Raw genomic sequence first — 14,095 nt, 5'->3', positions numbered from 1 at the left:
GCAAAGGCATTTCTACTTACACCACTTCATGTGTGCACTCAGCACGCACACAGCCACATAGAGTCACATGGAGGAGCCACTGACACAAAGGCTCACATACAAAAAAATGCAGGCCCTTTCTGCCAGGCAAAGGTTAAAAGGAGGATGCTGTCTGGGTTTATGCCCTCTGAACCCTGTGGTCTAGGTCTCCACCCAGGGACTCGCCTGCCCTATTGTGCTGAGGTCATGACCCACCTTGGTGGTGGTTGAAGGAGTCACAGGACCTTGTACATTTCTGGCTGGAAATTTTTTCCATTCCTCTTGGGAGTGAGAGGGTCTCTTTTAATCCCTGAGTGGGTGACCCAGATTAGATATGGAGGGAGGGTCCCTGGGTGTTGCTTGCTCCACGGCTAAGCATGGTGGACACAGCAATAGGAAGGAGCTCTTTCTTTCCCTCCCAAACGAGCCTGTAGTCTGATGGAGGGACATGCCTGGCCTTGCCCTTGGGTAACACTAGGCCATGGGTGGCCTTGTGATGTAGCACACAGCCTGGTTCTGCAGTCTGCAGGGGTCGAGTCAGAATACAAGACCAGCCTCCTGTTAACTGTGTGCTTTCAGGAAAGATCCTTCACCTCTCTGAGCTCCAGGCTTACCCTCTGTAGAGTGGAGACAATAAAACCTGCTTCAAAAGACTACTGTGAGGATTACATGAGTTGTCTGGTGGGAAATGCTGGGCTCTGACATGGGAACTCTCTTTCCTCTGCCCTCCCATTGAAACTGCCTTTGCAAAATGATGACTGAGACAGTGAAAGAGATCTAACTTAACCGACTCCATCTTGCTTCTAACCTCCAAACTGTCCTTGTTCATTCCTAGGGGTAGGCAGAACTAACTTTGGGAGAAACTTAGTTTATAGTTTAAACAAAGTTGGTAACAGCTCTTTCCCAGAGCAGACCCCCTTCTTGTCTGGGGACTAGACTAACGTTAGCCCCAAGATTAGAAATTATGGTTTAGGAGTCATGCAGCTGGAGGTTACAAGATTCTGACCCTCCCCAAACTGCTTCTAAGATCAGTGCTTGAGATATTTTGCAGGCCCTGCACCTGATGGATCAGCTGGCACCACCCAGATCAATAAACTGCCTCATCTGATCTGGCGGCCCCTGCCCAGGAACTGACTGAGCACAAGAAGACAGCTCCAACTCCATATGATTTCATCCCTGACCAATCAGCATTCCTGGCTCACTGACTTCCCCCCACCCACCAAGTTATCCTTAAAAACTCTGCTCCCTGAATGCTTGGGGAGATTGATTTGAGTACTAATAAAACTCCAGTCTCCCACACAGCTGGCTCTGAGTGAATTACTCTTTCTCTATTGCAATTCCCCTGTCTTGATGAATTGGTTTTGTCTAGGCAGCGGGGAAGGTGAACCCCTTGGGCAGTTACACCATCCTCTGCACTTCTGTAGCATTTGGTACAGGTGTTTATCACAGGGCTTCTCTCATAGGGTGGCCAGCGTTTCCTTTCCTTTTTTCTTTCTTTTTGGTTGCTTTTTTAAATTTAACATTTTATTTTTAATTAGCCACTCTTTGTCATTGCCTTTGTACCCTTGGTGTTTAGCACCAGGATAGTACCTAGTAAAAACTTAATAAATGACTGTGAACTGGACTGAACTTTGAGCTCTGCATTGTAGTTCATTCCCGGCCGTCTCTCCTCCACCATCACCAGGGCTGGATAGAGCAAACTCTTTCCAGGCTGAAGATGAGACCCAATTGGACGACTCTGCATTGTTGTGGCTAGAGTCAAGTTAGGATAACATCAACAGTAATTCACACCCAACTGGCATGTAACAGTTTACAAAGTCCTTTCATCTAACTCTTGTCTAGTCAAGTCGATATCAATTGTCTGCCAACCAGGATGGGCAGCATTAAAGAATTAATTATTAAACTAAACAAATGCTTGTAAAGCATCTACATTGTACCAGGCACTACTCCAGGAGGATTCAAAGACAGATGAAGAAATCATCCCAGCAAGATGGGGAAAATAGTGCCCAAACAAGACAGCCGAGGGTCTGTCCCCAAGAAGCTTGTTTCTTGGTGGAGAGGAGGGCTAGGGGAAGGGGGAGGACAGGCCATAAACAGATAAACCAGAAAAGATCAGAGAGGGGTAGGTGCTATGCAGGGAGTAATCCAGGGCGAGAGGAGACAGCGCCTGGATGCAGACTGAGAATGGGAGCTCTAGGGAGGGGCTCAGGATGGTTACGGAGGATCTTGCTGGTCTCCCTAGAGGAGGTGACAAGAAGGAGCCAAGTGGGAAGGAACAAGCTTGGGGGGTTGGAGGAACTGAATAGAGATGGGCATGGCTGGAGCAAGGCAAGGGCATAAGGAGAGAGGAGGTTGGTGGTAAAAAGACGCCAAATGTGTTTGGAAGATACAGGCAATAGGCCTCGCCGATGGATTGGGTGTGCTTGGGTTTTAGTTACGTGGGTGAGGGGGTGCTTGCTGAGCTGTGGGAGGCTATAAGAGTGGTTGGTGGAGCAGGGAAGTGGGCCCTTTCCTGTCAATTCATTCTTTTCCACTGAGTCTACCTGTGCATGCATGCCTGCATTCATTGAGGTAGGTAGGGCAAGTTTCTTTTGTTTATTGTTAATTTAACAAATATTGACTATACACCTTTGATGGACCCGGAATTGTGCTAGAAGCTGAGGCACAAAGGAGGCTTATATTCTGCACTTTCTGGGGCCTTGGATTCCTCATCACTGAACTGAACAGTGGCTAATTTTGTGTGTGTGTGTGTGTGTGTGATAGAGTGAGAGAGGAAGAAAGAGAGAGAGACAGAGTCTCATTCTGTCGCCCAGGCTGGAGTGCAATGTTGTGATTTCAGCTCACTGCAGCCTCCATCTCCTGCGCTCAAGTGCTCCTCCCACCTCAGTCTCCCGAGTAGCTAGGACTACAGGCATGCACCATCACGCCCAGCTATTTTTTATTTTTTCGTAGAGATGAGGTCTCACTGTATTGCCCAGGCTGGTCTCGAACTCCTGGACTCAAATGATCTGCCCACCACAGCCTCCCAAAGTTCTGGGATTACAGGTGTGAGCCACAATGCCTGGCTCTTAATATGTTTTCAATTGCTATTCACTGAGTAGTAGTTGTGGAAAAAAATTCTATCCCTGTTTGAAACCAAAAGAGAGAAAGAAAAAATAAACTAAAGCAAAACCGTAAGCTAGAATGACAGGGACTGCGACTATCTTGTTAACTGTGGCATCCCTGATGTCTCCTACAATGCACAGTACATAATGAGTGTTGAAAAAATATTTGTTGAATGAAAGAATTAATGAAAATATCTCAGTTTGAGGACTCAGCCTCAGCTCAGTCTTTACGAAGCTGACTGGTATATTTACACAGTGACATATTAGGTTGCAGTCAAAACAAATGAACTGTAGTGACACAAAATAATATGGATGGGGCCAGGTACGGTGGCTTACACCTGTAATCCCAGAACTTTGGGAGGCCGAGGTGGGTGGATCATGAGGTCAGGAGTTCGAGACCAGCCTGGCCAACATGGCGAAACCCCGTCTCTACTAAAAATACAAAAATTAGCCAGGTGTGGTGGCAGTCACCTGTAATCCCAGCTACTCAGAAGGCTGAGGCAGGAGAATCCCTTGAACCCGGGAGGGGAGGTTGCAGTGAGTGAGATGGTGCCACAGCACTCCAGCCTGGAGGACAGAGCAAGACTCCATCTCAAAATAATAATAAGGATGATATTAGAATGTAATATTAAGGGAAAAACTTAGTCCCAAAAGATTACATATAGCACAGAATCTTTTCCATAGAGAAGCAAGGGAATGATGAATATGGGGTTTGGGAAGAACTTACTTGGGCAGGGAGCTTGTAGCACAGTCCCTGCCTATCAAATATGTACAGCCAATATTTGTTGAATTAATAAACAAAAAACACTTGCCCTACCCACCTCAGGAGAGGGATGGATATGTGTGTGCAGGAGTGGGAACCTCATAGTTAGATGTAGGTTACTATTAAGTCCAGCTTTTGTTGGGGATGGTGGGTTTATGGAGGCTTATTACATTGTTAAATACAACTAACTAGCAAGTTACAAATGGGCCCTGCATGGACCAATAGTGAAAAAAGTCATGAAGCAAGGATTCTAGTTCCCTCAATGCTATGCACCCAAGGCTCAAGGAAAACATAAAAAAGCCATCACCTGGCTGTGCTGAGTGGCTTGAGGAGATCAAACTCATGTCCTCACCATGCTCTGCCCTTACTGTTGTGCTGCCTGAGTTTCCCCATGAGTGGCTCATTCTTTGGCTTTTCTTGAAGCTCTTTGGCAAACATCTGTGACACAGAGAGGTCAGAGCTGATGGACAGATACACCTTTGGAAGAGGAGCTGCAGAAGGTCACGAGTACTGGAGCTCATGGGCAGGGAGGTAGGTGCATTTTAGGCCTGTGAGTGTCAACTGGGGGCCATCAATGTTGATGACATCCCTGAGCAGGATAGAAATAGGGACTTATGGCCAGCTGCATCTCCTCTGAGCCCAGAAGCAACAATCCTGAGCTAAGGAAAGGAGAGAATGGGTCTGAGAGATGTGGGTACCAGGTAAAATTCAGCGATCCAGCCAGACCCCATCACCATGGTGGGTCCCTGCCATGATCAGAAGATGCAAAGCTGAAACAAGGCAACTTCCTTATTTTCAGATGAGAAAACAGAGGTCAGATAGAATTGTCTTAACCTGGAGTTAATAGAGGGAAGGAGGAAGTTGAGAGGTCACCAAACAACACATGTGCTTCCTTCTGCTTTGCTGGAGATGTATTTATTTACCCCCAGCTTGAACTCAGCTTCTGCCTACAACTGTTGCAGCCCCGGCCCAGCCCAGACTAAGCAAAGGCATTGGCCTTTCCCTTTCTGTTTGGGCCACTGGCTGGGCCAGGCCTGTCTTCTCTGTTGATTCAGTCTGCCGCAGAGCCCTGACTCATGGGTCCAGCCCAGCCAGTGTCTGACCTGGGGCTCATCCGGGATTGAAGCTCCTGCTGTGTGCAGTACAGTGGAAGGGCAAGAATGCCCAGGCCCCCAGGGCCCAGGTAGGGGGTGAGGTGGGGAGGTGGAAGTGGGTGGGTGTTCAATCACTGGAAAACCTGCCATTGCCTGATCAACTCAGAGAATCTTCTTTTCCTGCTTCTCGGTTTGTCACCAGCAGCAGGAAGACATTAATCCAAGACCCAAATATGGAGGCAGAACCATTAGTTATTGCAGTTGAGTATTATTATATAATTTACGATGTCTTTCTTTCATAAATGCTGTCCTATATAATCCATGGAACAACCCTGAGAAATTGTCCCCATTTTACAGAAAAGGCAGCTGCTATGGCTTTGGGGCAAGTAAGGAACAGATCTAGCCCTTCGGGCTGGGTTTCTGGACTTGGTGGACTGTTGATTTCATTTCCCCATGGTTTCAGGAACTCATTTCGGTAATAGTCATTAGCTGGTGCTGGGTCCTTTTGAATCACTCCTCCCTTGCAATGCAGCCTTGTTGGATATAACCAGCATGCAGTCATCATGCAGAGATTGCCCCCAGCATCTCTCCAGCTCTTCCTTGGTGTGAAGGTAGAGTGACTTTGCTCAGTTCTGGGCTCTGCCATATCATCCATGAATGTGGTCAAGAGACCTCAAAGAGCATGTTGGGAAAGGGGCCTATTGCAGGGCTTGGTTCCTAGGAGGGGCTTTATTGATATTAGCATTCGTTCTTCCCTTTCTTCCATTAAGTTCCCACCTTTCTCACCTGCCTCTTCTTCCTTTATTCCTATTCCCCACCCCTACCACTGTTTTAGATCATGGGGAACCTCCTGGTTGGGCTTAGCTCAGCTCCAAAAAGCAAACAGACATCTTAAGGTCAGCTTCCTTTCCAGCTCAGAGAGGATGAACCCAGATACAAGGCAGCTCTTGTTTTTAAATGGAGTGAAGCTTAAGTGGCTGCAGAGAAGCCACAAAGTGTGCTGCAGAGTAGCCACCAGCCTGGAGAGTATGAGTTCTCATCTTGCCTTGTCTTCTGACTTGCTGTGTGGCTTTGGGAACACTCCTCAATGTCTCTGAACCTCAAGATCCCTTTGGGTAATTGGGAACTGCCCTTCAGAGATGGGATGAAAGAGTTAATAACCTCATAATGAAACAGGCAAGTCCACCAGGCTAATAAGGAGAGGAAGAAGAGGCGGCAGCTCAAGGAGGCCAAAGGAACAGAAAGCTCGGCCAGCTCCTGTCTGCCTCCCTTGCCAAGCATCCTGTCCCTGGGGCCTGATTTCTCTCTTCCTCTCTGCAATGCTGACTTGGCATTGCCTTGCTCTGGAAAGAAGTCAGTAAGGGCAGAGCTGGAATGACTGGAGTGTGGACAAAGAGAGAAAAGTAGGGGCACACAAAAGGGGGCGACAGCTTCAGTCTTCCCTGGAGTCCAAGGCCCTGGCTTCCCATGGTCTCATAGGAAAACCTAGAGCCAGAGATGGTGCTGTTGCTAGGTGATGGGATAAACAGGTCCTTTGAGGCTTGGGCAGGTGGCAGTTAGGTTGCTGAGGCCAGTAACAAGCAGTGGGGAAAACCCAAGGGAGGGGGTGGGGAAAGTTCTTCGGGTAAGCCAAGAGACCCAGAGGTGCTTGCGGTCAGCTTGCAGAGTGGGGCCCGGCCACAGTGCTCCTCTGAGGGAGCCTCACTCTGCTCTCTGACCCCAGAACCTGCATCCCTCCCCAAAACCAACGGCAAGCAGCTGTGTCCTCTCCACTTGCAGCTGGAATAGGCAGTTTGATGCCTTTGCTGCGCTGGCAACAGGGCTCTCTCTCTTGGATGTCTCAGCCATGACAGGTAAGGAGAGGGTCACTGAGGGCTGGAAGATCATGGGGCAGGAGAGGAGGGAGTGAGTTTCCTGAGATGAGCCTGGTGGTGATGCAGCAGCCCAGAGTGCATGGGAGGTCCTCAGAGATGACTGATCATGCCGGCTTCCAAATATCCTGGGATCGCACCTGTTACTCTGTCTCTAGGCAGGTCGGCCACCAGCCCAGGCCATATGCCGCTGGGCATCTAAGCTCTCGTGCAGAAATTCAGGGAGCATCCTCACAAACACTGCCTTGCGTTGAGGCATTATTAGAGCAGCACTTTTTCCTTTGGGTCTAACCTCAGCCTTGGCTGCTACATTAGAAACCATTTTGCCTTGTTCTAAACCACATAGGTGCTGACCTATTGGCAATTTGAGCCGAGCACCTCATCCCCCATCTCAGCACATAATGGCTCCAGGGCAGGGCCTGGGGCAGAAGGGAGGAGTCAGGTAGCCTGCCATTATCCCCTGCCAGCCTGCTGTTCAGCTCCCATCATTTAAGAATCAGCTTTCGTGTTCGGGCATAGCTCTTAGGTTCAGATAGGGCTGGGGAGGCAGGGAAGATGTAACTATCCCTATTTCACAAATGGAGAAACTGAGGCACAGCACTTATGCTTTTTCCCCAGAGACAATGTGAAGGGCAGGAGTGAGGTATTTGTACATGCCCCTTGGGCTAAATTAAACTGAAGACAGACCTGGTTCCCACTGGAGGGCCCTGCTTCCAGGCGATGCTGCTGTTTACTGCAGTGCTTAGGAATCCCTCTGCGATCCTTCTCTTTGTCCTAGGGGAAGCAGCCCATTCTCTCCCACCTTTCTGAACTCTCAACAGCTCTACTTTGCTCAGCTTTCCCTCTGTTCCAGAGTGGTGGGTCCATCCGAGCCCACCTTCCCCTCCTGGAAGGGTCTGATAGGAAGGAAGGTGCCACCATCTTTGCACACCTGAGGACAATGCCTGGACAATGGCTGGAGGGGACTCGAGAGGGCCAGCAGGGGTCCCGCCACACAGTTCAGCCTTTCGGCCTGACAGGGACCCTCATGGGTTTGCCGTTGGGAAGGGCTGATGGATTTTAAAGCTTAGAGGGGTTCTCTCAACCTTGCAATTTACCTGAACTGAGGACCTGCCATCCATGGAGCAGTCTGACGTTAATTTAAAAAGGTTCAAAGACAGAGTTTATACCATCTTTCAAGAATTGTACTCACTTTTGCTTGTCCTGAGTTGTCCTTTAAATTTTAAGGGGGAGGGAAATGGCGGGGAGGGAAGTGGCAGGGAGGGAAAAGGAACTGACTGGGACTGACTCCAGCCAGGAGTTTGAGACCAGCCTGGCCAACATAGTGAAACCCCATCTCTACTAAAAATACAAAAGATTAGCTGGGCGTGGTGGCAGGCACCTGTAATCCCAGCTGCTCGGGAGGCTGAGGCAGGAGAATTGCTTGAACCCGGGAGGCGGAGGTTGCAGTGAGCCAAGATCATGCCACTGTACTCCAGCCAGGGCAACAGTGTTAGACTCTGTCTCAAAAAAAAAAAAAGAAGAAGAAGAAGAAGAAGAACTAGAAGAAGAAGATCTGACTCCTCCATCTGTAGAACAACTTTTGAGCAAGTCACTAAACAGCTCCTGGACCCAGTTTCCTTCTTTGGAATGTGGATACAATAAAAGCGACTTCACAAGATGATGGGGAGAAAGGTTCTGTAAGGTGCGCCACCTGCTCAGCACCGTGCACATTTTCAGCACCTTTGCAAGCCCCCGGGAGCCCCATCTGGTCTTTGCATGATTTTACAGACTTGCTCATAGCCCCCTAGGTTGGTCTTTGCAGTTTGAGGGGTCTCAGCTGCCTTGATCAGAAGGGGGTTTTCCCTTGATCCTGCTCCTCCTGAACTCTGAGGCAGGAACACTGGCCTGAATCCAGCTCTGCCTCTTCCCAGCCATGAAGTCTTGAGCAAGTTAATAAATTTTTCTGAGTCTCAGTTTTCTCATCTGTAAAATGGGGAGAATATGACTTAATTCACAGGGTTGTTGGTGAGAATTATTGATGACACATGTGATGTGCCTGGCTTGGTGCTTGAAACATAGAGGAGTTTAGCAAGTGAAAATTAGTGCTGTCTGCCCCAATTACCCTACAGGCATGGAGAGCAGAACTCCACACATGTTCAAGGAGGGTCTGTGCTGTGGTTCTGTGCAGGGGCAGGGATGAGGATTCTCGTTTGTTCTGGAGGCCCCAGTGATAACCAGCCTTGCTGGGCTGGTGTGGCTGCTTGCAGCCAATCTCCTGGCACAGGTTTTAGTGACTCCTAGATCTGTTTCCTGTGAACTCAGAGCTCAGGATCCTATAAACAGTGCTTTAATAGTGCTTCAGTGTCTTCTCTGCATCTCTGACTTTGCAGTTGCATAACCTGAAGTTCCTTTACTGCTTTCCTGCCCACTCACATAACTCGCCGAGTGCTTCATGAAGTTTTTCCTTGCTGAAATTTCATTTGCTAGGAGAGGTTGTGTTTTACAGTGCACAGAGCACAGGCCATGGAATCCTGCAGCCTGGGTCTGAATCCTATTTGCTCATTGGCCTGAGGCTTTAGCAAGTTATTGAACCACCAAGAACCTCAGTTTCATGTGTGTGTGAAAAAGAGGGAGAGAGAGAAAGAGAGATGCAGTAAGTCTCCCTCCTAAGGAGCCCCAGATATGCATAGCATATAGTACATTACCTGGTGCAAGGTAAGAGTACGATAATTGTTTTTTTGTTTGTTTGTTTTGTTTTGTTTTTGAGATGGAGTCTCGGTCTGTTGCCCAGGCTGGAGTGCAGTGGCGCTGTCTCGGCTCACTGCAACCGCCACCTCCCAGGTAAAAGCGATTCTCCTGCCTCAGCCTCCAGAGTAGCTGGGATTACAGGCGTCTGCCACCACGCTCAGCTAATTTTTTGTACTTTCACCATGTTGGCCAGGCTGGTCTTGAACTCCTGACCTCATGTGATCTGCCCTCTTCGGCCTCCCAAAGTGGGATTACAGGTGTGAGCCACTGCACCCAGCCAAGAGTACAGTAATTGTTAACTGTAATAATGATAACAACAACAATAATAGTTTACTCATTTAGTAAGGCACCTTTCTGGGCCCTGGAGACCTAGCAGTGAACCAGAGGTAAAGCTCTTTTGCCCATGGAGTATATTCTATTATTTTTTATTAATTATTAATAACAATATTAAAATAGAATCTGGGAAGTTCATGACATAGTAGATACTCATAGTCAAAAATTATTTATTATTAATGGGAAGGAGCTTCATAGAGGGCCTCTCATGTATGTAATAGGAACTGAGCAAAGAGCGACTTTTATGATTTCATGGGCCCCGGGGCTTGGCTTCAGCAGGGGACTCTGTGGACTAAGCGCATCTGGGGACAGTGACCAGGGCAGTCGGGACCGGAGGTGATGTCGTGTGACCTGTGTGAACTCTCTCGGAAGAGAGGGTGGAACACGCAGTTCAGAGAAGCAAGGACCAGTGGAAGCATGAAAGCTTCAAGTGTGTGTGGCCGTCTGAGAAAGGCAAAAGACAGTTCTAGGAGGAATGGGGAAAGTTACAGAAAGTCTTTTCTCCTGGCAAAGGAAAGATTGTTTTCAGCAACCGTAGCTTCTAGAAACAGATGTGTGAGCAAAAGCTGGATTGTGAAGGTTTCTGTGGCAGACGAGGGCCAGGGTCAGATAAAGGCTCTGAGCACCCCTGGGGGATTCGACCGAGCCCCGCAGCGGCGCAGCAGAGGAGAGGGAGGCAGGGCAGAAGTGGCGGGGGTGGGGGACAGTCCTTTCAAACACTGCAGCTCTGTTTTTCCCTCTGTGTCCCATATGAGGATTCTGCATTTGATTTCAGTGGAGCAAAAGGCTCTGAGGTCAAAGTGTGCTTGGGGAACCCACTCGCAGAGACCTCTAAGGTTTTTCCTTAGGGTCTGTGATTCTGAAGAGCTCACTCTCAACCTGAAATTTCTCTTGTCTCCTCCCACAGATAGGATTAGTCCTAGGCCTGATCCACTTATAATATTCTCTCTTTAAATCAATTTTCTATCGTTAATGGTCTCCCGGTAATTTGGGTTTTTTTTCCTTGAGCAGCATTGGGTATGAAACTTTAGTTTAGTCTTCTTGAAAGTCTAAGTTAATTATAGCTACTGGTTTTCCCTTTGCCCTTGGCTGAATGACCCTTTTCAAGTCATGAACCTCTTTGAGCCTCAATTTCTTTCTTTCTTTCTTTTTTTTGAGACCGAGTCTCACTCTGTTGCCCAGGCTGGAGTGCAGTGGTGTGATCTCGGCTTACTGCAACCTCTGCCTCCCGGGTTCAAGCGATTCTCGTGCCTCAGCTTCCCGAGTCGCTGGGATTACAGGCGTAAGCCACTGCGCTCCGCTAATGTTTATATCTTTAGTAGAGATGGGGTTTCACCATGTTGGCCAGGCTGGTCTTGAACTTCTGACCTCAGGTGATCCGCCCACCTAGGCCTCCCAAAGTGCTGGGATTACAGGCATGAGCCACCACACCCGGCTGAGCCTCAATTTCTTCATCTGTAGAATGAGGATTACAATATCTCAGAGAGTTGTATTAGACTGAAGGGAGATTTTGGATGTGAAAGTGCTTCTCGAAGCACAACATGGGGCCCTTGTTGCATTTGGATAGAGATGTGATACTGCCGCTGTAGCTATTATTCTCTTTAAGACCACCAGTGACTCCTACGTGTCCGGACAGGTTCTCCCAGCAGCCTGGCAAGACCCTCCTCTCTGGAGACTGGAGATGTGATCGTGAGTGATGTCAGGGTGGAGATGGGATGAAGGTGAGGGGGCTGACCTTGGCTCTACGGTTAGCCCCTTCTTGTGGATATCAGTGAGTGAGTGAGTGTCAGGCTTTGTCTGGAGTGTGGGAAAGCAGTCTCCCCTGCTCCTGTTCCATCTATGGAGTGCACAAAATTGAAGGCCCAGATTTTGCATATTCTCTGAATCTTCCATGGTATCTTGCCAGTACCTAGCACATAGTAGATGCTCAGGGAACACATGCTGAATGAATGAATGAATGAATGAATGAATGAATGCATACAGATTTAGAGGAAGAAACTGAGACAGCAGGATATGCTGAAAGCATTGGTTGGCTCAACTGCACCAGCGGGCGACGCCCAGCCAGACTGATGTGCAGGACATTTTGTGACAGGAGACTCAACTGCCACCCCTGGACAGGTGCCCACGCCTGGACAGGGGCCATCATGTCTCTCACCCTCTTCCTCAGGTGTTCCTTTCATCTGCTACCCTTCGAGAGTTTCTGGTTGCACGTGGATTATGCGAGGAAGCTGGAGGGTGCTCTGGGGGCCACGAGCAGGGGAGGACTGTTGCGGTTTTCCATCTTGTTTACCCATTTCTCAGCTGCCGACGTGCTGGTTAGTCAGAGTGGCAGGCTGGGAGGTGGCGTTAGACGTGTCACAGGGGGATTGCCACATTGGCTCTGCCCCACTCTTCCCCTTCCCTATCACCAGGGTTTCCGGGCAGGCTCAGACCTGTGCCTCCCTCACGCCCATCCGCCTCTGGGATAAAAACACTTTAGTAACCCCTCAGATAGATCTGGCATGTTTTCCAATTGGACTTGGGGTGAGCCTTGTTTTCAGTGTCAGATAAATCAGAAATTGGTTATAGGGGATTCCGTCTTTGATTATTTACCTGTCATCCATCAATCCACTCATTCATTCATTCATTCACATTTACTAAGTGCCTAGTCCATGCCATGGATGCCATGCCCTGTGCTAGGTTTGCGGCTAAAAACAGAAAGACACAGACCCTGTCCTCAAGAAGCTCCCATTCTGGTGACAACAGGTTTGTAAGAAAATGTGGTAGATGATTGCACTTTAGGTTTGGAGGAGTTCACTGTCCCAGGGAATCCTTGCTTGGGAACTTGAAGTGTTTTACTGAGGCTGATGTTTTCACCTGAGCAGGAAGGAAGGCTGAGGGCAGAAGAGGCACCTGGGAAGTCTGAGGCCATGGAGATTTTCAGGCCTGAGAGCATTTGTCTCCTGCTGCCCTGGGGCGTTTCTGGGGCTTTGGGAAGCTTGTCGGCAGTTCCCCAGCCCTGTTTTGGGTCTGTTTTTCTCATCTCTCCCTCTACCCACGACCCCCCTGAGCTGGTCTCTCCTCATTTCTTACATTCAGCTCCTCAGATCTCTTGGGCTTTGGCATGGGTCTGGGCTAGGGAGGTGGCTGCTGGGTTCTCAGCTGCACTGAGGGAAGACTGAGAGGAGGAGCGAGGCCTGGGGGCACGCAGGAGCACTGACATCTAAACCCCTTCTCCAGGGAAGGACCCAGCCACAGAGCTTGACCCCCAGGGTCAGGCTGGAAGCACCCTGGGAGATGGACAGGGCCTGGGGATGCAGCTTCCACCTCGGCAGGTGCAGCTCCCATGACCTGGAGTGCCAGAGTCTTTGCTTCAGCCACAGCACAAGAGCCTGTTGTCCATATACTACCACTCTTTCTTGCTGTTCACACATGCAGTCCCCTGTGTCTGGAGCTCCTTCCTGCTTTCCCTGCCTGGAGAGAGCCTGCTCATCCTTCAAAGTCCAATGCAAATAGTTTCTCTTCCAGGACAATTTCCCGACTTCCCTAGAGAGAATCTATTGCTTTTTCAGCTCCAGGGGTACCTTGTAACCACTGCTGGTGTTATACTTGTCACACTCTGTGTTGAGCACCTGCAGGGTGAAACCTAGGTATTGTGTCCTCCCAACCCCCAGCCCCATTTAGAGGCTGGCCAATGAAAGGGGCTGATTAAATGGTGTCTGGCTGGAGCTTCTTTTGGCGGGGGAGTGGTTACAGTGACACCAGGCCCCATCACCCAGGTGGCGAGGGATCCAGGAGAGCAGGCAAAGCAAGCAGCCCCTCCTTGCCTGTCTTGCCCTTTAGGACCTTCCCACTGCCCAGCTCAGTTTACCACCTCAGAGCCTAGGATGGCACTGCCAGGGCCGAGTGGGCTTCTGGATTCTGTGCCCCAGTCAGGGTGGACTCTGCAGTGCTCCCAGCACCCCGCTGCCCGCAGGCTGGCTCCTGACTGCCACATTTCTGAGCCCAGCCAAGCCCAGCCAAGCCCCTTGACTCTGTACCAGGATGGCACAGAAAACAGGAGGTGGGAGGGAGGACCAGCTTCCTCCAGAGCAGCCAGAAGCGTCAGGGGGTTGACCTCAGGTGTTAACACCCACGTCTGGTGGCTCAGGGTGTGGTTAGGTCTCCGGAACAGTAATGAGTCAAGGCCAGGATAGCCAGTCC

At 49.5% G+C, this 14,095-nt stretch overlaps 2 protein-coding genes across 3 annotated transcripts in view; one reads left to right on the top strand and one right to left on the bottom strand.

Moving 5' to 3' along the window:
* Window positions 1–14,095, bottom strand: part of TMPRSS4 (transmembrane serine protease 4) — a 45,009-nt gene that overhangs the window by 28,424 nt on the left and 2,490 nt on the right. The window lies entirely within an intron of this gene.
* SMIM35 (small integral membrane protein 35) overlaps window positions 6,620–14,095 on the top strand; it is an 83,095-nt gene continuing 75,619 nt past the window's right edge. For both annotated transcript variants that reach the window (XM_055355022.2, XM_055355021.2), the window contains exon 1: window positions 6,620–6,832. In XM_055355022.2, coding sequence (XP_055210997.1) covers window positions 6,826–6,832 — 7 coding nt within the window. In that variant the 5' untranslated portion in view covers window positions 6,620–6,825. The remainder of the gene's footprint in view (window positions 6,833–14,095) is intronic.

Source organism: Gorilla gorilla, chromosome 9 (assembly GCF_029281585.2).
Source record: "Gorilla gorilla gorilla isolate KB3781 chromosome 9, NHGRI_mGorGor1-v2.1_pri, whole genome shotgun sequence".
In the NCBI taxonomy this organism is placed as follows: domain Eukaryota; kingdom Metazoa; phylum Chordata; class Mammalia; order Primates; family Hominidae; genus Gorilla; species Gorilla gorilla.
The sequence above is the reverse complement of the archived record's forward strand: the minus strand, read 5'-3'. Positions and strand labels throughout refer to the sequence as shown.